Source organism: Telmatherina bonti (genome assembly GCF_933228915.1).
Source record: "Telmatherina bonti genome assembly, chromosome: 4".
In the NCBI taxonomy this organism is placed as follows: Eukaryota; Metazoa; Chordata; class Actinopteri; order Atheriniformes; family Telmatherinidae; genus Telmatherina; species Telmatherina bonti.
In genome coordinates this window covers 31,963,435-31,987,795 of record NC_136622.1, presented here as the reverse complement: position 1 = coordinate 31,987,795, position 24,361 = coordinate 31,963,435, and the positions used below count along the sequence as shown (strand labels likewise).

Sequence of the window (24,361 nt, the reverse complement as noted above, 5' to 3'; positions counted from 1 at the left end):
GATCACATCAACATCATTTCTGAAAAGAAAGTTTAAAAAAAGAAAGGGAGGAAAATAGCCTAAAAAGTGTCTGTGCTTGCTGTTCACAGATGAGGATGGATGACCGACAAATCAGGAGATTAAAAGAGCTAAAAGCCAAAGTACAATTTTTTTCTTTTTTCTTAGAGAAAGAGCTGAACTATTAAAGCAGAGGAGAGTAAGGCATCAGGTTTACCACGGCTGCTCTGATGTGAAGATTCACTTCACTGCCTCTTCACATTCAAAATAGTCCTTCAGTGGGGCGAAGAGGTGGCGGATCACAGGGACGCTCCAGGAGCGACCTAGGACTCTCTGCCTTTGCGTTCGGCCCATGTTGTTGACATCCGTGTAGTGTTTGGGGAAGCCAAAGACCCTTTAAGAACAAACCAAACAGGAAATTAAGTCACAAATAATTTTGTAAATGGGTGTATGTACTGAAACATCTGGCTAACTTTCTGATTTGTGGACCAGAATGACCTTGAGCGATCCCAAGATTATGTTAATTTAATAATTTTTCTTTAAATACCTTTAAATAAAGAATGAAGGATTTATCAACAAAAAAAGACAAAGGAAACTACTACACTTGAGGAGCTAAACGAGTCCACAGAATATGTTTTAACGCGACCTGTCTACATGACAATCATCTGGGAGTAATCAGATAATTATACTACGATCTGACGCGTATATATGCACTTCTAAGATATAATATTAGAACAATCCTGTCCTTCATTTTCCAGCTGGTTATCAGATCTCTTTCAGAGCATGAAGGTGGTGACAGACAGCTTTGATGGTGCCAATGGTCTAAATGTGGGAGCTAATATGGTGCAAAATAAAAAAAAGGCATAAATGCTTTATTTATTCTATTCTATTCTGAACAATTCTACAGTCATTTAGCAGACGCTTTTATCCAAAGCGACTATGCAAAGCGATGTAGTTTATACTTGAACCCAAACCAAGTCCACATCACGAACGTCGCATCATTTTTCTAAACCGCCTCCTCCTGCTTAACTATCTCTATGCTTGCAGCCACATTGAAAACGGTGCGATTACATAACAGACGATATAATGGTAGAGCACAAATCTCCACGTTGGGCCAAATTTATATTGTTTCTACCATCAGCTGACCAGATGGTCTTGGACATTAACCGATCCCTGCTGACAACAAGAGACCAAGCTTTTGCAGTTGTGGGTCCCACATTATGGAAGTCATTACCCCTGTATGGACGGTCTGGTCTGGCTTTGACTGAACAGAGTTAATTATTTAGGGGTTTTTTTGTCAGTTTTTTTAATATTGTTTTTCTGATTTTATTCTATTATTGTTACAGATTGTCTTGTAGTTATTTTACTGCACAAACACACACATTACATATATATATATATATATATATATATATATATATATATGTATATATATATATATATATATGTATATATATATATATATATATATATATATACATATACACATATATATATATATATATATATATATATATATATATATATATATATATATATATATATATATATATATATATATATAAATAAATAAATAAAACTGACATTGGTATTGACGTGTACTACATGTACCGCCCGGCATTATAACACACTTTCAAGTAACATGTCAGAATGCAGCGGCCATTTTGAGTGAGGAAAGTTTCCCACGGTTCACACTCTCCACAGGCATAATGCATTGTGGTGTGTAGTACCACAGAACTGAAAGTTGTTTCTGCTTTTTGGCCTTTGTACACCGAGATTGCTCACTGTAAACATTTAAATATTAAAGATCCTTGTAATCTTGCAAATGATTCTTATTGTTTTTCATTAATTTATTGCTGATTATTTGGCAGAGTTTGACACTTTATTTAAAAACATGAGACTCTGAAGAGTGCTCTTTTTATACCGAATCCTGACACCCTTACCTGTCTTCGTTGATTTATATTTATGTAACAACATTATCTTATAAAGGATTTTTCTGTGCTTATTTTTGCTTACTGCTCCATTTCAGTGCACCATAAGTAGTCCTCTTTGCCGTTCATGCTGACAGGTAGTGGCCCTGTCTTCCCTTGCCTGATGGAGTTAGACTTTGTGGTGATTGTGCGAACTTTGTCAAACTGCAGGTAAAAATGACATGTATTAAAAATCACATAATTCAACCACTAGAAGAGGGATTTACACTCTTTTGGATGAACAGATGTACCATAAATAAGAATAAATGTTACAAAATGCCCAACAAATCATTAAAAAAAAAAAAGATAAAAATCAATAAAATAAATGCTTCTTACCTTTGCCATCCGCCCAACTTCCAAACAGTCCTGAAGAGTCACTTTGTTATCCACAGATGTAGCCACAGGCCTAAAGGACAACAGGCAGAAGTGGAAAGTCAGTGTTATCGAGATACAAAGACAGAATTATCTTCGGATCAGTCAGTGTTTTTATGTACCTGCTCATTCCAGGTATGTTTCCCCAAAAGTAGCGCGCTCTGTGAGCAGGACTGACTTTCACCGCATCAATAAGTACTGGATTACACTGTAAAAAAACAAACAAACAAAAATAAAAAATAATGTAAATAAGCTTTCAAACATCCAGCAATTTGTTTGCTTCCATGAGAATAAAGAAAATCACCTCAAGAAATCTGCAAATGTCTGATTTATCATGTGCATTCATGAAAACCACATTCTCAAACAACCAGAAGAACGGACGGTTGTCTTCCTCCCTCGGCTTCAACAAGGTCAGAATGCGGTAGAACTCAAAGAAGAGTCTTCCAGTGCCCTCTGCAGGAAATTTACGGACAATCAGGGAGAGTCATTACTATGCAAAACTAAAAAAGGCCTTACAAAAAGGGTAAAAGTTTCATACCAAATAAACCTTTTCGAAGGGGGTTCACCATGGACAGGTCATTGCATGGACTGCCTCCAATCAGAAGATCAAAAGGACCCCATTCAGCCAGCTAAAAGACACAAATCTTGATTGCAGCTCACAAAGTTTTGAGATCTGTCATCAAAGTGATGCTTCTGCAGCCTGCACTCACATGCTTCCTTGTAATGGCACGAACATCATTGACATATTCAATCTTTCCTTCGTGCTTTATCATCCCCACTGCGATGGAATCATCACAAATCTCTGAAGCGATGTATCGCTCGATCTTGAAACCCAGGTCTCTGAGCACCAGATATCCTGCCAAGATGCAAGACAGAGGCAGGTTATTATTAATAAAAAAAAAACCAAACAAACCGTGTGACATTTAGACTCCTAATACTCTTTTCATTTGCATTTTTGAGTCAGATAAGTGTTATTAGTATTTTAACTGAATAGTCATTTGTCCAGACAGAGTTTAGTTTAAAAAAATAGTCTTTACAGTCATTCCTAAACTGGGATGAAGACCCCCCCCCCCCCCCCCCCCCCCAAGGGGTTTCCTCAAAGACCCTTGGTGGTCACTGAGGTTTTGAACCTTTATAGCCATTTTGACAAACGTCCAAACAGCAATGTCTATTCACCCAAGTTTAAAAAAAAAAAATTTTTTTACATTTTGTTTACATGGAAGTGGCGTTTTATGAGCCTGAAAACACAAACTTCTTAAATCAGATCCCAAAGTGGGTCAATGTGGGACATCACAATCTGCTATTAACCCATTCATGCATTGTGGCCCTATAGTGAACGCCTATTTACAAGCTATTTTCTTGCATATTCATGAATGAATGGTATTTTTGTAACTAAACAACTTAAGTGGATGTTAGTGAGTCATCCAATACGTTTCCACTCACTGGAGAATAAATAAATATATGATATATTTGAACATGATGTAATTACACAAGTTTGCCTTTGCAATAAATAGGAAAAGAAAATGATACAGCTATATTTTATTGAAGATTTACATAATATAATTAGGATTATATATTGTTTTATTTATATTTAATAGAATACATTCAAATAAATAATAAATCATGATAAATTCTAAATATCATTACTCAACAAAAAAGTATCATTGCATATGTCTGTAGAGGTAAAATACTATAATGTAAAAAAAATGTTGCATTGTTTTTTTTTTGTTTTTTTTTAAATTCATACATGAAAGGGTTAAACATATAGGCTATACACATGTAGCCTTAGTCACCAAAAACAATAAATAAATAAAATAGTTTTTTTAAAACTTCATATAGTGTCGTTTAGTGAGGTTTGTGGGATGGTGGAGGTACGGTAGTGGAGCACTTCATGTCCACACTGGTAAGCTTGCTTTTTACTGCAAAATTCAATTAAAACATATCTGAGAAACACCACAGAGCAGACGATTTTCCCTTTTGTTGTTAAATAACGTTGGCTCTATCGACAGACAGGAGTCAGCCAGAACATAGCATTTATGGTGAAAAGATCGCTGGTGAAAACATAAAACCAAGCATGGTTTCATCAAGAAACCATGGGTGGGGGGGGCAGGGAGTCTACTGCTTGATCAAGGAAATTAGGTTAGGAAGCAATGCTTTACTTGACTAATTAACAACATTGACCTACCTGTTGCGATGCCGTCAAAAAGCGACAACACCCTCAATGGCTTGCGTTGGTCAGCAGGGATGGACGGATAAACTCTGTGAGGCTCCTGTAATTAAAAAAAAAAAAAAAAGATGGGGGGGGATAGATCAAACATGTGCTTCTAACTTAAACCTGTTCTAGAAGTTCATTCATTTTCTGAACTGCTTATTCCAATTCAGGGTCGCGGGGAAGCTGGAGCCTATCCCAGCTGGCTTTGGGCGACAGGCAGGGTACACCCTGCTTGCCAGTCCATTGCAGGGCCACACAAAGAGATGAACAACCACACTCATGCTCACACTCACTCCTAGGGGCAATTTAGAGTAACCAATTAACCTATCATGCATGTCTTTGGATGGTGGGAGGAAGCCAGAGTACCTGGAGAGAACCCACGCATACACGGGGAGAACATGCAAACTCCACACAGAAAGACCACTGACCAAACCAGCCAAGGATCGAACCAGTGACCTTCTTGCTGTGAGGCCACAGTGCTAACCACTGCGCCACCGTGCAGCCCTGTTCTAGAAGTTAATACTAAAAATATAAAAGCACTTCTGATAGAATTACAAAGTGACAGAGCTCCACACAGCAGAGGAAACATCTCCATTATCTATACCATGAACAATCAGTGTTATGGCAAAAAAACCAAATTCTTATTAATTTGGTCTAGGGGCTGCAAGCGTCATGGTGGATGATTGACATCGAGCGAACTCCGAGCTGCCTGTAGTTAAGCGCTAACACAGAGCTAACAGGAGCTAACCAGCTGACGGGGGTAAGCGGGCTAAAGCTAAGTCACGTTAACCGGCTAAAAACCACGGTTGTTCTACGTTCCTCTCATATTGAAGCGGGAGATCAGGTACCTGTCAATCAAAAGGACACGCCCCTAAATATGCTGAATATTGAGATTGAATTACTTGTGAATGGGCGAGTTAGAAATAAATTCACTCCCCCCGCAATTGTCCTGAAGGTAAACCTGACCCATTAAACCTAAAATGGATTTTTGAACCTGGCTGTAAACATGTTCATTTCTGGTGTGAAGTTGGTCTTTTTAACATGGGAGTCTATGGGGATTCGCTCTGTTTTGCAGCCCCTAGTGGATAAAGGGAGAACTGCAGTTTTATGCAGTTCGCATAGGCTTCACTTTTAACCGCCAGAGGTTGCCACTTGATTACAATCAACACCACCCCTTACTTCCTGTTGTTAAATGTGTATTAAGTAAAAAAAAAAAGCAGTATAAGATTGTAAACATTTTGCTCAATTCTTCTTATATCTGAATCACTTACACAAATAATCAGTGGTAAACTGCAGAAACTTAAATGGTTGTTACACACTGAACAAAAACAGGGAAATCTGCTCTTGGTCCAAGATATTGAGAACAAATAATGTCATTTTGTTCTGGCAGTCTTAAGTTTGGGAGTTATTGCATATTTTCTTGCACATCATCAGTGTAGAATTTTGTTCTTGTTCGGGATTCAATGACTATTCTATTCTACAGTCATTTAGCAGACGGTTTTATCCAAAGCGACTTACATATGAGTGAGAACAACACAAGCATGAAATATGGATAAGTAGAGGAAATCGTAGGAAGGTGCTAGTGGACTGTCCAGTTGGACACAGGTCCTTCCATGAAGTGCTACAGGCCTTTTTTTTGTTTTTTTTTGTTAACTCCCTTCCCAAAGAATTAATACCATTAAGTTTGTTGCAAAGAACTGGGCTAAGTTCTCCAACTTTCCAACAAATATAGCTATACTAAGTGTTGAAATGCTCCTTGAAGAGCTGAGTCTTCAGCTTGCCCCTGTCTACTTAAAAGTAAACAGGGACTCTGCAGAGTGGACAGACTTTGGGAGATCATTCCACCATCGTGGCACAACAGAGGAAAAGAGTCTGGCTAGTGATTTAGTCCCACTTATTGGTGGTAACATGAGGCGTCTTTTACTGTTGGAACGTAGCTGTCAAGAGGGAGTGTAGGTCTAGATTAGGGAGTGAAGGTAGACGGGAGCCGTTTGAGTTATTGTTTTGTAAGCCAGAAGCAAAGCTTTAAATTTGATGCGTATGGCGACCGGAAGCTAGTGAAGAGCGATTAGCAGCGGAGCGACATGAGCTCGTTTGGGTTGGTTGAAGACCAGACACGCTGCGACATTCTGGATCATCTTCAGAGGTTTAACAGAGCATGCAGGCAGACCTACCAGTAGGAAATTGCAGTAATCGATGCGTGAGATGACCAGAGCCTGAACCAAAAGCTGAGTTGTGTGTTCTGTCAGGTACGGTCTGATTCTCTTGATGTTGTAGAGAGCATATCGGCAGGTACGGGCAACCGAGGCAACATGGACCTTAAAGGTCAGCTGGTCATCCACCATGACCCCAAGATTCCGGGCAGCAGTCGTAGGAACAATAGATGTGTGTGATAGAGTCAAGCTTCACACTTAATTGCGGATGTAAGGAGAGATTGGCTGGACAGACAATAAGCTCTGTCTTGGACAGATTGAGCTGAAGGTGGCAATCTGGGGTGGCTGTAGCTCAGGAGGAAGAGCAGTTGTCCTTCAACAGGTAAGTTGAGGGATCAATTCCAGGCTGAAATGCCAAAGTGTCCTAGGGCAAGACACTGAACCCCAAACTGCCCCCCGATGAGCCTATGACTAGAAAAGCGCTATAGAAGTACAAGTCCATTTACCATTTAAGCCTTCATCCATGCAGACATATCAGCAAGGCAAGCTGATATTCTCAAGACAGTTGTGTCATCCAGAGGAAAGGAGAGGAAAAGCTGAGTGTCATCAGTGTAACAGTGATAGGAGAAGTCATGAGAGCTTATGACTGCCCCAAGTGAGGAGGTGTATAGTGAGAAGAGAAGAGGGTTGAGCACCGATTCTTGAGGCACCCCTATTTTCAACTCATGTGAACTGGACACTTCTCCTCGCCAGGATACTCTGAAGGATCTTCCTGATAGGTAGGACAAGAACCAGGAGAGCACAGATCCAGAGATGCCAAGCTCAGAGTGTGGAGAGGAGAATTTGTTGGTTCACTGTGTCAAAAGCAGCAGACAGGTCTAGAAGTATCAGGATTGGGGATTGACCAGTGGATATGGCAAGCCAGAGGGAATCGGTAACAGACAGGAGAGCAGTTTCAGTGGAATGGCCTTGCCTAAAGCCAGACTGATATGGACCAAAAAGGTTTTCATCCTGGAGGAACTGCAAGACTTGGCTGAAGACTGCACGCTCTAGTAGTTTAGATAAGAATGGCACCAGTGAGACTGGCCAGTAGTTTTCAACCTGGGCTGGGTTGAGTGTGGGTTTTTTCAGCAGGGGGGTGACCCGAGCTTGCTTGAAGACAAAGGGAAAGATTCAAGAGAGGAGTGTCATTGATCTCCAAGCTGTGTGTAGCTCTCTGTGGTGTCTGGCGGAGGTGTGGCCTGTGGTTAAGGCAGCACAGCTGAGCAGAATCACGATCATGCTCCTCACCTGCTTAAAAACCCCAGGCTGTTCACCATTCGACGCTGGATCGTTGCCTCTTCTAGGTGTCAAACTAAGCTGAGACAAACCACAGCCCTGCCTTGCATTTTCAGACCATCTGACGTCCTACCCAGCCAGTCCTGTCTGCGTGCCTGGGTCAATTCCTTGCCTTCCCGGATTCTGCCAAGATCCTGGGACATCAGCCATCTGGTCTTCTTGGTGATTACTCAATTAAACAGTTAAACTGTTAACCTATTCCGTGGGTTCATTATCTTTTGTGACAAGGAGTTCATAATATGGGTCACTGCAGCTTTGATTGTAGGAGAAATGCTCTGCAGGATATCAGTATGGACCGGATCAAGTGCACACGTAGTGGGTTTAGAGTTTTGTAGAAGCTTTAGGACTTCATTCTCATTCAGAGTGAGGAAGGAGTAAAATGAAGCACCACTAGCTGGATGTGGTGGACTGAGCTGGTCAGGCTCAGAGAACTGATTACTGATGGTAGCAACCTTTCCGGTAAAAAAGGAAGCAAACCTTTCTGCGGTCAGCGTGGCTGGTGGCTAAGCAGGTGGTGGAGAGAGAAGAGAGTTAAATGCCATGAATAGCTGTTGTGCGTTAGCCTTGCGGATCTTGTTCTAAAAGAAGTCTATCTTGGCAGCCTTTAGGCTGGATGTTAAGAGTGACAGCTGAAGTCGGTACTCATTCTTTAACTGATGATGAGGCAACAACTGGAAAAAAGTATTTAGCGTCTTTTACTTGAGTAATATACCAACTAGATTTGCGCCACTTTCTTTATGCTGCCCTGAGACGACTGTGTGATTGCCCAGAAATTTGAAGTGAATGTGGTTAATGTTGAAAATTGTCGCGTGGAGAGTTATCACTTGAGACTTTCCGCTGATTAGAAAGATTCAACAAGACTGAACAATAGTTTTGAACCCCTAAAATCATTCTATTTTCACCCAAAATGGGTTTTTATGGATAAAAGACTTGTAATGGACCAAATAGTTTACTTTTACTGGCACCTTGCTGATGTAACAGGACTGCTTTTGTTGCAGTATCATCTGATACTAGAGTACCATACAGCTTCAAAGGTAAATTGTACTGGCGACTGGTCACGACTGAATATAAGTATATATAAGTGAATAACAGTTATGATTGCAACATGAAATAGCACACATAAGCTAAGAATCTTAAGTTTCCAATGGTATATAACGTGTAAGTACTTGGAAAGGAGACTAAATAAAATATATCTTTATTTGTCACATCCAGCTCACAGGATTCTAGTATTAATGTGTTAAGAAACAGCTGCTTGACAAGATGAGGAAGTACAAACATCAAAACTCGGCGTGACATGGAAAACCCATCTGTTCCTTGTGGAGGTGAAAAGGTAAAAAAAAAAACTTTGCTCTTGTTCTTGCCATTCTGATAACAATAAGATTTCTCTGTTTTTTCAGATTATGTAACAAGTTTGGTGTAGTTCGCATACAGCATATACTACTAGCTTGCCGACTCTGCTAATATCTGATTTTCAGCTATCTCGTCATGGTGTTTGTTCCTAATTTGTTTTTACTGGCAATAAACGGCAACAGCATCTGTAAATTTAGACCTTTAACAATCTTCCTTCATTAATAAAAACTTCACCGGGAAGTCACTTGTGACACAACCAGCCTGAAAGTCAAACAAATACAATAGTGCAGGTTTTTGGAGGACAATATCTATTAAACTGCTCAAGTTACTGTTGAACAAGATTGATACAAAACATACATTAAACTTAATAATATAAGCGTGGTACTTACAAACTCCATTGCACTGTTGTTGGCAAAAAGGTCTTGAACCTTAACACTCCAGTCTGGTCTGAGTTTCAGGTTTCCTTCACATTGAGATGGCAGGCACATGTAACAGCTCCAAGGATCAACATCTTTTAGTTTGTCAAAGGTTCCTGCACCCACCAGGATGTCCAGACAGTCTTTACAGAAACATCTGCAGGAAACACCAGAGAGAGGAAGAGGGTAGACCAAATTAGATGGGGGAACATAATGGGAGGTGACCAGTTTCCACCTGTTTATTGATTAAAATAATCAATATTTATATTAGAATGTGGACAAATCTAACTTAAAGACAACCTGGTAAATGTTTGAGGAAATGTGGGTGTACCTCTGCCGATTATCTTCATATCTTTTGGCAATGCCCTAAAATCTCCCCTATTGGTCAGATGTGGTTAAGACTATTTAACTGATGATGGGGCAACAACTGGAAAAACGTTTTAGCGTCTTTTAATTGGGTAATATACCAACTGCACTGAAAAAAAGACCAATATCCACTCCAAATACCGCAAGCAGCCTGTAAAAAAGGCCATCACACAGAAATACCTACAAGAAGAACCTCCAACTATCTTGGAAAGGAAGGATAAAAATAAGGAATCTATCTTATGGAGCGAATAACTTTCTCCCTCAGACAATCATTGGAAAAATGTGAAAACCAATGGGAAAAATGGACCCACTACCTTAAAACAAAGTCAGATCAAATTTGTTTGTAAAGCAGAAATGATATTTTTTCCTTTCTGTTTTGCTCTCTTTCTTTGATTCTTCGGTAGTGTCCATCCATCCATTCATCCCCCGCCGCTTATCCAGGGTCGGGTGGCGAGCAGTAGCCTAAGCAGACACAATCCCAGACACATTGTCCAACTCTGCGCGATGGATACCAAGGCGTTCCCAGGCAAGCCGAGAGACATAATCCCTCCAGCGTGTCCTGGGTCTTCATCAGGGTCTCCTCCCAGAGGGACATGCCCGGAACACCTCACCAGGGAGGCATCCTGAGGGCATATTGACCAGATGCCCGAGCCACCTCAACTGGTTCCTCTCGATGCGGAGGAGCATCGGCTCTACTCTGATCTCCTCCCGGATGACCGAGCTCCTCACCCTATCTCTAAGGGAGAGCCCGGCCACCCTGCGGAAGAAACTCATTTCAGCTGCCTGTATACATGTCAATCATGTATTGTGTGTTTTTTTTTATAGTTTGTTTGTAAAACAAAAATGCTTCAAAAAAAAAAAAAAAAAAAAGACAACCTGAAGATTTTTGTTTAGGTGATGAGAACCCTTTTTCTGCTAAAACAATCAACTGGACCTGCTGGTGGAAACGGGGATTAACTGTCAATAAAAAGCTAAAGCAGACTTTGAAGATCGTTGATTCTGACTGGACAAAACATCAAACACAAGTCTGCCTGCAAATAGTGATCCAAACATGAAATATTTCAGAAAAAGATTGATAGAGAACTGTGAGATTGATTTGCCATTTTCGGGGAACCTGCGTTCTGTTTACACCTGTTCAGCAGTGTCTCCCGTCTTTTTAATCTCCGTCTTATTCAAAATTTCTGACAAATATTTCATCTAATTTTTATTTTCACTGAGTTGTGTATTTGACTGCAGCTGCAGCTTTGGTATCAAACAGCTTATTTTTCTAAAAAGTAAACTAACCAGCAGATTTTCAACATGTTTTTAACAAAGTGAGAAGCCGGTATGTGACAACGTCACGTTCGTCATGTATCAGGTTCTGCCAAAATGGTGGACAAAGTTGCAGTGACATCACGTGTAATCTTCGATAATTTCCTTACTTTGATGAATTCAGAGATAAGCAGTACAGACCGTTTTACTAAATAGTGAGCAACAACTTGTTTACCTGCAGCAGCTGGCGTTGCCACACAGGATGACCTCTGAGCCTGCACAGCACACAGTGCAGTACGACTGGTAGCCATCGTCGTCGTAGCGATACAGCGTCTCAGTGAAGTTGTCCTGCAACAGGTCGATAGCAACAAATGTTGATGGCAGCTACGTTTCAGATGAAGGTTTAACATAGAGGGGCATGCCTGGGAGAGCCGTGTTAATAGATAGTTTACCTTGCATTTTGCACAAAGACCGCCTTCAAACAGTGGATGAAGCACGTCAATCTCAGTTGACCCACAACACAAGCAGAAATCTGAAAAAAACAACAAAAAAATAAGCTAAGCATTAATCTTTTAATTCATACATATAATTTTAAATAAAAAACTTACCCTCAATTGGTCTGCCTTGCTCTCGGATCTTCTCAATGATTAATTCTGAAAAATAAATAACGACAATGAAAGTTTTAATGTAGTCGTCTTGCTTATTTCTCCAAAATGTAAAAGTCCATACATTAAAAACAGCAAAACAAACCTCTGTTGTAGGTGATGGCGAGAGCATTTGCCTTGCTTTTTAAGACATATTTTCTTTTTGTCGGGGGCTGATAGTCAGACAGCGAGGTGTCAGATAATTCTTGATACGCAATGGACTCTTAAAGACCAAGAAATACGGATGCAAGAAAGAAAACAATTATCAGGCTATTAAACATGTCTTAGTAAATAAATAAATCCAGATAATAAAGGAAAACATTTTTTAAACTGGTCTCGAACCAACTGAGCAATGAAGATGATTACAATAATAAACTACATGTAAACTCAAACCCGATGACGATTAAACTAATAAATCACTCAGGATTTAAACATGTCATTTTGGAAAGATTTGAAAAGATTTACAAACCAGGAGGTGCAAATCCTTCAGGACCATGAGGCAGAAATCCTTCAAAAGCCCAATCCACCATCATCTTCAGCTCTGTTTCTCGATTACCCCCTGCTTCAGTGAAAGACTTCCCACATCGCTCACTTGCCAACTACAGACAGAAAGGAAAGTGTAAATAAATTCTGTAGCTATGGCACCAGATTAGCTCAACCTTATGATACATTAAATATCCTGACAAGTTGGTCATTCTTCTGTTTGAAAACTGCAAAGGAAACTGGATTCATTTCTTATTTCTATTTGCTAAATATGGGCCAATAAAAATGTTGCTGCTGTATTTGAAAGGCTTTTTTTATTGTTTAAAAGCATAAATCCTCGACATTAAAGAGTTTTAAATTTTTTTTTGGATGACAATACTACATAAACAACAGCATGAACAGCATGATTTATTTGAGTCTAAACCATAGACCGTATATGCAAGATGGAAGGAGCCTTCGGCGGTTAAAGGTGAAGCCGATGCTGAAGTGCATAAAACTGCAGTTCCCCGATCATCCACTAGGGGCTGAAAAACAGAGCGAATCTCCATAGACTCCCATATTAAAAAGACCGACTTCACGGCAGAAATAAACATGTTTACAGCCTGGTTCAAAAATCCATTTTCAGTTTAAAAGGTCATATTTACCGTCATGACAACTGTGGGGGGAGTGAATTTATTTCTAACTCCCCCTTTTAAAAGTAATTTAATCTCGAAATTTGGCATATTTAGGGGCGTGTCCTTTTGATTGACAGGTACCTGATCTCCCATTTCAAGTCAGACGAATGTAGAACAATTGCGGTTTTTAGCCGGTTAACAACGTGACTTAGCTTTAGTCCGCTTACCTCCGTTAGCTGGTTATCTCCTGTTATCTCTGGGTTAGCTAGGTTAGCTCTTAGCTACAGATGATGTCTATGGCTACAGGCAGCTCGGAGTTTGCTCGATGTCAATCACCCACCATGACGCTCACAGCCCCCCTCTCAGCTCCACCTCTTTGCCCATATTTGTATTTTCCGGGCGAGACAACGTGCCTGCCCCTGCCAAGATGGGGATGGTAGGAACCACCCACCGAGCTTCAATTCAGCTCTTCAGAAACCTATGAGTGACGTCACGGAGGCCACGTCTATCTTTATATATACAGTCTATGTTCTAAACATGCAAAAATCTGATCAACCAAAAAGCAAAGATGAAAAAAAACAAACAATTTTCCTAATAATTTTTTTTTCCCTGTGTGTAAACGACAGGGGTAAATTTTAATGTATTGATGTTTTTTTTAATCAAACGAATCTGCAGAAAGCTTCGCACCTTTTCACTCAGAACTCAGAAAATACAGAGTAGTGTGGATAAAAACTGAGAAGCGCTGCACAGACAAGCCTGTTTGAGATCTGAAGATGCAAATCAGTCACCTCACGTGAACAGAAACATTTAAATTACCTCAATGATTTGGTAGATGGCTTCCTTGTACAAGGGCAAGCCGGCAAAAGAATTTTTGCAGAAGCACCGACTGAAGGCACCAAATGTAAGCAGTTTGTCAACATAGATCTGCAACAGACACCAATGATGATGTAAAAACTCTGTCAAGCAATTCTGTAACTTGAACAAATAAGTATATAAAAAATACGCTTTGCATTTTACCTCTGAGAACATCCCATCTCCGAACCACTCAACCCTTCGCAGGCCTGGAGGACAAGACTTACTTTTCCAAGGCATCACCATCCCCGGCCACCAGGAAAAGCCCTTTATTTTGCCCCACACCAGCTCTCCATTCAGAAACCCTTTTCCATCCTGTGGAGATGGAGAAGAAAAGCGGATCAGCTGCAAGGAATCACGCATGAACATGTGGCCCAGGTATCTACTATGACATGATGGTGGACTAACGTCACCTGGTAGAGATTTCTGCGCCGTGCTCTGGTTGGTGTGGGTTTACCAGAATTATCTTCCATCTAAAAGTAAACAATATTTGGAACATCAAAGAACACAAAACACCATTTAGGTGAGAAAATGCTTATATCTTTGTTAATAAAATGTATGAAATAGAAATAAAAAAGCCTTTGATGAGCTGCAGTATCACAGCCATTCATTTAGTTCAAACGGGGAACAATACACTGGATCATTTTGACACTGGGAATGTGCAGTATGAATGATTTGGAGCTTTAATTTCATGACATGTTTTTGAAATTTGGGCATCAGAGGCACAAAATTACTGTAAGATCAGCCATCTTTGCTTGTGTCTGATCTATTGCATGAACTTAGTATGTGAAAAGTGTGGAAAGTAAGATTGTATTTAGTTCAATTTTTCACACAATTTGTGTTTTTAATTAGAGTAATAGTAAAAATCAGCATGGAAAGAGCGTATGATGCCAATCACTCAGTCAAATTACAAGTTTCCCTTCATATCTGTAAAACCAGTCTGTAAATCTTGAGGTTTATAGCATCTCCAAACTGCTGGAAAAACACATGAATTAGAAATCATCATCTAAGGAACATAATACAACAATATTTTGTAACACTTGCTGAGGATTTTCATGGCAGTAGATACAACATAAATATCTGTAGATAGTTTTATACTTCAGTATCAAGGAGTTTTAATTCTCACAAGTAATATAAAACTTTATATGGTAATTAATATAAATTCAAGCACATTTTTATGATGAGGTTGTGTCCTTTAGCTTGTAATATTTCTGTTTTCCAGTCTGGAAACTGATTTTTATTCTGCCATTATTATTCTGGTAGTATACAGTCATGTGATAAAGAAAGTACATCCTCTTTCACGGATGAGGTAATATCAATCAGGATTTATTGAATATCACCTGGTTGTGATCAGGTCTCAAATCCAGAAAATACACATAATAGCAAGTAGGAACATCTCTTTAAAATAACTAAATTTAGCACAAAAATAAGTGAATTTATGTTTAGTTGATTTTTTCTTTGATATTACTGCATTTTGGAAACAGAGGCAGGACCAAGATCAAATGTAAAGTGAACAAAACAATGTTGTGCAGTGATTGGTTTTCAGTGTACTGAATACCTGGGAGCCACTAAATGAGTGGATCCCTGGAAAATCGAAGCGCCTTTTTCCTATTTAGAGCTCATCGTAGCACAGAGAAAGCACCGGTGAAAGTTACTAACGATCTTCTCATGGCTTCCGATAAAGGACTTCTGCCTGTACTTATCTTGTTAGATCTTTGTGCTGCATTCGACACCATTGATCGCAACATTCTGTTATGGAGGCTTGAACACATTATTGAGATTACAGGAACTGTATTAGGCTGGTTAAAGTCATATTTATCTGATAGATTTCAGTTTATGTAAATGATGAGTTTTCCTCAAACACCAAAATAAGTCATGGAGTTTCTCATGGTTCCGTGGACCAATACTTTTCAGGTCACTAACAACCATTACTTCCTAAGCTGGCTACGACTGAGTGTTATGTCCTTCCTGTTAAAAGGGAGCTGTTTTTTTGCCTTCCCACTGTCACCTCGTGTATGCTCGGGATTAAATCGAAGTCATGATTCCATACAATCTGATGGATTTCTTTAATTAGGCTATTTATTATGACATGCCTTGAATTGATGTGTCTGTGAAGTACCCTAAATGACATTGTTGTGAGCAGTGGCAGTGTCACAGTTAACCAACTCAGATGCAGTCTGAGCGTAACAAAATGAGTATTTTCAGTATTTAAATCACCACCACGGGAGTTATTTATTTCATTACAACACGTCGCCTAAAAGTTTCCACAACATGCACTAATTGTGGAAACGTGAGTTTACATACTATGAAGTTTGTTACTAGTTGTTTAAATAAGATCTACGATGACAAGCTAGTTGTTTTGGTAACGACTAAACTAGCATGTTGCGATGTGTGTAAAGACCTCTTTGATATACGGTCAATGGTAAAGACAGTAATGTTTGGGCATCTTGAAGATACACACAGGATTGACACCGTGCTTGTTTGGTCTGCTAATGTCAAAATTTCTTTTGCTAGTAACTCTGATTTTAATAAGCGTTGTTGTTCATAATACGTCGTTTTAATGGGAAATGTGCAAGGCCTTCCCGGGACGCATCGATGAGTTTATAGGCTGAGATTCATTCGCAGTGTCCGTTGCAACGTTCTGCTATTTGCTGCAAAAAGCGGAAGCAAGATGCGGTCAAAACGGTCAATACTGGAGGCCACTGGATTCTGAATACCGGCAAGTTTAAATGCTGACCTGCTGGTCACATTGTGTTTCTGGAAATTTTCCGCAAACAACACTAATGTTAAAATCTAGGAAAGACCAGATGATATTTTACTCATACAATTACTATTTTATATAATCCCTTTTAATAATTGCAAGAAGATGTACTTTCTTTTTCACAAGACTTTACATGAGTATACCTACCACCTCATCTTTGGACTCCAGACCATTTGTGCTGGTCGTATCAAGACCTATGGGTTTGGACCAGGTGTTAGCACCAGCCTGAAACACTGTACGGGCTTGTGGCTTCTGGCGTAAGCTGCTCTCCCAGCCACAACCTCCTCTACAGGTCCCCTGAGAGATGGCACACCCAAATATCATGCACTTGCAAATTTATACAAAACACACGGCTTCTGGTTGGCAAATTACACTTGATCACATCAGTGACTACATCAGCATTACATGTGAGGTAAGTAAATATAGGAAAAACGGGTTTCTTGTGGATGAAACTAAAGTTGGGATTTGTGCCAAAATACACACTTGTGTCTTTTTTTGCTGATGTGCTTTGAGCTTCCATAGGAGTTCATAATATTCGTAATCAAATAATTAAATTTGCATCTAAAATCAATACAATCACATACTGTGGGTATTCACTTTGTAGATACATAAAGCCAAGAAGCAGGAGACAAACATATGAGGATAACTGTTACCTCTTTTGTTGACATGCCATTCAATCCATATATATCATCAGGTAGGTCTTTGGAAGAAAAATATTATTTAGCATTAAGTTCAGAGACAAGATACCTTCTCTCAGGTGTGTTCAAATTAAAAGTGTGTAAGGTGGCAATTTCTCAAACACAATATCCATTACAAAGTAGTTTTCTAACTTTCAAACCCTCATTAAGATGTTCGTAATTCATGAAATAATTGTTTGACTCAATCATTAAATCTCTATAAAAGAGAAATACAGTAAAATTAAAAGAGTCTTACCGTTTATCTTGATAAGGCGGACTTCACAAGGTCTAATTTTCAAACCGTTTAGTCCTAAAAAATGGGATAAAAGAGATAAAATTACTTTCATATCATGATGACGTGTTTATCATTTTAATATGAATCTGATTACATTTTAACATTTTGTCATATGAAATACATTTTTGTACCTTGAACATGAACCTGGAAATCCTTCTTGTTGGCTCCATCAGACAGACTGTTGTCAGACATCACATCACACTTGCTTTCTGTTTCCGCTTCACTTTCCGATAACAAAGGGACAACATCTTTCCCCAAGGCCTTTGATGGTAAAAACAAACACCACACGGATAAAATTAGTTTACCTCCCAACTGCTTAACCTAATTAACCCTTTCATGCATTGCGGCCCCGTAGTGGACACCTATTTACACGCTTTTTTCTTGCATATTGATGAATGAAGATGGTATTTTTGTAAAGAAACCACTTCAGTGGATGTTAGTGAGTCATCCAGTATGTTTCCACTCACTGGAGAAGAAATAAATATATGATATAACTGAACATAATGTAATTACGCAAGTTTGCCATTGTGATAAATAGGAAAAGAAAATGATACAGTTAGATTTGATAGAATACATTAAAATAAACAATAAATCATGATACATTCTAACTAATAAACAAAAAAAGAATCATTGAATTTGTTTGTAGAAGGTCAAATACAGTATTTAAAAAAATGCTGCATTGTTTTTTATTAATTCGTGCATGAAAGGGTAAATACAGAGTGACACAGCTCTTACTTTCACATACCCGAGTAAAAACTTGCTTGGCATCAAGAGGAGGACATGGAAAGGACAGCAGGGTCAAAACAAGCTTCCTGAAGACAGAGGTGGGCTGAGTGGCTCTCAGTAATCTGCCCCAGTACATTTCCAGTGGAACTGGTGCTGTCTTGTTGTCTTCTGTATCTTCTTTCTCCTCAGCTGGCTGATTCTCTGTGAATTCCTGCATGAGCTGATCGACTTCCTCAGGGGAGCCGCAGACTCCCAGCTTGGTTGCTAGCTCTTCTATCACATCCTTATTCACTTTCAGCTTTTTTTCAGGGTTTAGCAGCTGGGCGATGCTTCTTAGCAGCCTGTCGCTTAAAGGCAGCTCCTCTGCAATAGAACTTGTGACTGCAATGTAGAACAACAGCGCTTCTTCTTGCAACTGTGGCAGTAAGTCTGCAGCATCAGATGTTTTCAGACAATCTTCTACAGCTTTCCCACCCAAACTGAGATCTTCACCTTGAAGATGAGATATTTTGTTTTTAAGAATACTAATGTCATGTTCGTTGAGGTAGTGAGCAGCAGCGCGCGGCTGAAGGAAGTACGAGGCGTACGTGCAAAGCAGCGTACTGGCTTCTTCTAGGATATGCAGCATGTTAGCCCAGGAAGCTTCCTGTGTTTGCCTCTGAAAATTCTGCAGCGGCTTTAAGGCCTCTTTCAGGAACAGAAATGTTGCCTTGACTTTGGGATCCTTCAACTGCGAGCAGATTAACTTGGCTTGTGCATCGTCTTCGTCACAAGACTTGAAGTAAAAGATGAGATCTGTCCACATTTCCAAACTTCTCGTAACTAACCGGCAAAATCGAAGGCAGCTGGTGTTAGGGTAAAACGGTGTGCCGTTTTCACTTTCATCTGAGCTAAAAAGAGCTTTCAGGTTGTCATTTTTTGTAGAGCAGGACAAGTAGTGTGCATGAATATCCATCATCAACCTCTGAGTCTGATTGGAGAGCTCCTTAACCCCAGCTTGACAAGCAGCATCAGCGACGCTGTACAGGCCTCCTAAGGCTATAATGTTTGGGTTGAGCTGCTTGAGGTGTGAGCAGATCTGCTCGGAGGCTTCACTACAATAAACAGCAGCAAGATTATCTGCTGGTAACCCAAACTTCCTCAAAGTTTGCACCACTGCTGCTGCTGTGTGATCATCTGAACCAGAAGTCGGCTGCAGAGCATCCAAAAACCGGATAGAATGACCGGAGGATTCGACATCGAAAAAACCTACGAGGACCACAGTGACATTGTCCTCCTTCCCGACTGTTACGCCTACATATATGTAAACACAGTAAGGAGTTTGCTGACAAACAGACGTGATGTCTTTGGGGTACTGCAAACCCAGCTTATGACGTAAAAACTGCCTCGACACCTGATCACCGTTAGCGGATCCATTGTAAGAGTGAGTGTGAATGAAGCTAACAGCTGCTTCGCTACAAGGCAGTGGCTTGGACACTTGGCCTTGAAAGCCATTGCTCTTGAAGATCTTAGCCCTCTTCTTGTGTTTACGTGTCTCCTCGTGTCGCTTAAGTTCCAAATTGCCTTTATAAAAGGTGTGAAGTTTAGTACGACAAGAGGAGCAGTAGGTATATTCCTCTCCGAGAATACTACGATCTGCCCAATTAAAGGTTTCCTTCCACTTTTCAGTGTAAGGAAATGTTTTTTTAGACGTCACATTTCCGTTCTTCTCCGTGTCTGAATCCGATCTAGAACTACCTGACAAAGTGAGAGAAGAAAAATATGAGTGAAAAAGCTCTGTAAATGTGAGGATCAAATATGTAGCACCTTTTTATTCCGTCATGAAAGAAAGAAAGAAGGAAGGTTAGGTTAAACTTACATGATTGGGGAGATGTTGAGGTTGGACTGTCATTGTCTTTGCCTTTCACATTTGATGTGTAGAGAACCTTGAACCACTTCAGGAACTCAAAGCTGCTTTTAAAATCCCCTTTTAAGAGCGCCTCGACCGGGATGTCCTGCATTAAAACAAAGAGCAAATGCCAACGTTTAGTTACAGTAGATTGCACCTTACAGTAAAGGAGTTTATTACCAAAATTAACTATACAAAACAGCATATATACACACATATACACGGAGCACCAACACTAAGGGCTGTGCTTAGTGGTTCACCTCTGTTGCCAGACACAGACCCACATCCTTCAGACCCAAACCTACCTCTGGTAGGCCATTACTCCACTTCAAAACAACAAAAGCAGCTCAACACCATCACTAACACCTTGATAGTGCACAGGATAAAACAGCTGGCACATGGAAGTCACCATTTAGTAAGATTGCGTAAGGTCATTTCATTGTTTAATAAATAATATTTTATAAATAATGCCACACACCTGTGTGATATCAGGCCCCTATCCTCAATAAAACCTTCCCAAATGATGTACATACCCGTGTAATGCCCTTTTTTATGAAAGCCTCACGGAGAAGACGGAAGTTGTGTTTACAGTCATCTTCATTTTGAGCATCAAATTTCACCTGAGTCATGTCAACAGATCCAGAAAAGGCGCGGTCCATCAGCTGACAGTGACATGCACCTGGAGGAAGAACATTGTTATCTATGTGCCTGGAAGCTTGAACTATTGATATTATTTAACATGAGATTTAAAAAAAAAAAAAAAAGTCTTGCAATATTCAGTTTTGTCAGAATTACTTAACTCCATAATTAATTCAATTATCAAACATTCATATTAACTAATCTTACAAGTACCTCAAAATTGTTTCTTTCCATAAAAGGTTATGCCTGAAAAATAACATCAGCTCAGTGCAATAAAGTTTTACAACATCCTCTTGTATTTGTTATGGGCCTGTCTCAGCTGCCTCAGTGGGACAGTGTGGTTGCAATGTCCTTGACAGTTTTGTTTTAATTCAAGATAAAAAAACCCAAAAACATAAAAAAACAAAACAAAAAACAAGATACTTTTGTGGAGGATGCTTGCTAGCCTGTAAAGTCTGACATTAAAAGTTGCAGATAACAGATGAGACAACATTGACTACATTGCACGGCCTGCAGGATAACCACCAGCAAACACCAAAGTAAATGTAAATTCTCCACAGTCTGCTTAAATTACATTAATGTTTATTTAATGTAACACTGAAATGAAATGTTATCATGTCATTAGCAGTTTTGTAATAATGCATGACTCTGATTGGGTTTACAGCAATGTTTACTGAATGTTACATCATGCAGATGAGAGAAAATAAAAGGTTGATGTATTTTATTTGTTCATGTACAAGTCTGTGAGACAGCATATAATAACTTTAGATTTATTTTTAAAAAGATTTCCACTGCCTCACTATCATTTATGGCTTACAGAGCCGCTGTTCTGCTAACCACATACTGCATGTCAATCAAAGCTTGCTAGATTATTTTCTGTGCTCCTAATTTCTACTGGGGATAAAAATAAATAAATAAAAAAAAATCTTTAAAAACCAGTTTATAATGTAGTTTACAGAAAAAAAAAACATTTAGGTAAAGTTCCAGTAGCATTTTCCATCTGATCTGTCTGAGAGAAATCTGGAGTTAAAATGTCTGATTCATTCATTGTTTAAAGAGCAAATTGAATTTAGTTGGAACAAAATATTTTGGTTACTTTGCATATTATTTTGTTGTGTTTGCATCAAAAGATTAAAATATATACAACTTAATGACCTATAAGGAGTGCTTATGTAACTTTTACAGATTAATAGTGCTGTTAAGTTAATTAATGCACAATAACTGCAAAACCACTATTATTTCTTTGTAAATAATTGTACTGATAAAGTCTATAGTTGTGACATCCTAACACTGGTGTGCAGAGTGATTTCACACAGCAACTATCACACCACAGTCATCAATAAAGCTTTATAGTAAACTAAAACTGACAGCTTAGCAGATGATGAGAAACATACAATTTAACACACAATGTTCAATAACTGCCACAACAGAGTTGTGCATTCAGTTTGTTGCAGCTTTACGCAGGACAATCCACAGACAGGGAAAAACCTGAATTGAGATGGAATCACCTGAGCCCATCTCTCGCACATCTTTGAAGCTTGTCTTCAGGAGTTTGTTGATCCAGGTGATGACATAAAAACGACTGGATTTATCTTTCGTGGTTTCTGGGGACACGACTTCCTGACTCTCCATCTTGCAGCAAACTGAGGATGAAAACCAGTAACTGCATCAGCATTTATTTAATATTCAGAAAAAGTCATTTCGGGATAGAATAGTTTAATTTAGGTTCATTTACGAGTCTACAGGGTTGGTTATACTTCATGTCAGTGCTGCCTCGCCAGTGTTAACCCTATGACTGAATGGGAGGAGGGGTCCAGGGTGGAGGGGTATGTGGTAAGTGACTGAGAGAGGATTACAAAATTCTCCTTTGTCTGACAGACTAGAGATGATGGGCTTCTTCTGCTAAAATCAGAGTGATCAAAACCGGTTTATTGCTTGTTCCTGTTTCGCTTCTTCTCACGCACACATGCGGAAACCGGAGCTATGCAGCAGCTAAACGATGCGGGATACTGAAGCCATTGGTGCTGCTGGTATCTCTCCTCCCCCTCCTCAATGTATAGCAAATAAGCTCTCGCGTTGTCTGTCTTTTGCCGCGAACTTTCCCAGGCACACAACTTTTCCTGAAGTAGTTGAACTTTGCAAGATACCGTTTACCTTTTTTACGGTACAGTGAATAAGCAAACTCAGACGATCCCCACCAGGACAATAACAACCAGTCCGATTCACCACCATTACATTTCTATGGTTTCACTATCGTTCCTGCTTTATTTTTTTCCCCTAGTTTCACTTGTGTCCCTCGGGCTTGGTATGCATGTAATGCAGCAGCAAAAATCATGTATGCTCTCATGAGGGAAACCATTTTATTTTAAGTAATTAAAAGTATGTTACAATGCCATTAACATTTGCATTACATGTAGCCAAGTAACTACAGACTATCCAGTGCAATTTCAGTAACAGACAAAAGAAAAAGAAAAAAAAAAAAAAAAAGAAGAAATACATTGAAATTAAATGTATTCTTGGAGACTTGTATCCTCCCTGGTTCCAACTACTATCACCCTGTCTATCCCGAGCCGGTCTTTGTTTTGAAAAGCTGCAGATGGCTGTATTCACAGTAAATCAAGAAAATGATAACAATATGAGCATGTGTGTATCGCCCGCAAAGTTACCAGAAATGTATGGAATTAGGCAGAAACTGTATGTTTAGGATATATATATAATATAGTTAGATATTATGTTACATACCACGTTCGTGTCCTCGAAAGAACAGACGGCTCTCCTCCTCCTCTGCTCCGCGGGACTGCACGCTCTGCACCGGCCCTTGTGACGTCCATGAACCCCGGGCCCGATCCATTGGACGAGCGATGCTGAAGGCTGTCCCAGGGCAGCATGGCAAAACGCAAACAGGGAGATTTACTCACGAAACCCCCACCCAGTCTTACAAATAAGCAGCAACAATACAGGTTTTCAAGGAAAGCTGTGATCGAATTTTATCATTTTATATCTGTAAACACACGCGCTCTAACCACTCTAAACTAAAAAAAAAAAAAAGTAAAAATTATAAATGGAAACTGCAATTTAGCTGCACCCAAACAGGTTGTTAGACAAAATTTACTACCAGCAAAGCTGCCATTCACTATAGTATTATTATTTATTACTTGGCATTTCGCAATAGTGATGTGTAATAAAGGTTCCAGTACTGTTGAGAAAATAACATTTTATTCAGTTTAAGAATTACGTCTTTCGCCATGGCGTGTCAAGTGTCATTACGTGTTAAACGTGCCATTGACTTGCAGTAAATATAGCTCCTATCTCCAGACAAGCTTTTGCGAACCTTTAAAATGGCGGCTGTGTTGCAGC

The 24,361-nt window shown here is 39.5% G+C and overlaps 1 protein-coding gene across 1 annotated transcript; it reads right to left on the bottom strand.

Annotated features, from left to right (window-relative positions):
- Positions 1–237: 237 nt before the first annotated feature.
- dnmt3ba (DNA (cytosine-5-)-methyltransferase 3 beta, duplicate a) lies at positions 238–23,781 on the bottom strand (the record flags this gene model as incomplete). Its single annotated transcript, XM_079238572.1, has 23 exons — positions 23,747–23,781; positions 22,513–22,647; positions 20,899–21,044; positions 20,626–20,691; positions 20,336–20,471; positions 18,497–20,214; positions 16,927–17,076; positions 14,184–14,333; positions 13,983–14,090; positions 12,539–12,668; positions 12,176–12,292; positions 12,034–12,078; positions 11,878–11,957; positions 11,661–11,773; positions 9,782–9,965; positions 4,525–4,609; positions 3,050–3,195; positions 2,878–2,968; positions 2,644–2,792; positions 2,462–2,547; positions 2,304–2,373; positions 2,014–2,132; positions 238–391 (listed from the first exon to the last, which is right to left on the bottom strand). The coding sequence occupies exons 2-23, from the start codon at positions 22,634–22,636 to the stop codon at positions 238–240; spliced, it is 4,167 nt and encodes a 1,388-aa protein (XP_079094698.1). The 5' UTR covers positions 22,637–22,647; positions 23,747–23,781.
- Between the last annotated feature and the right edge of the window lie 580 nt (positions 23,782–24,361).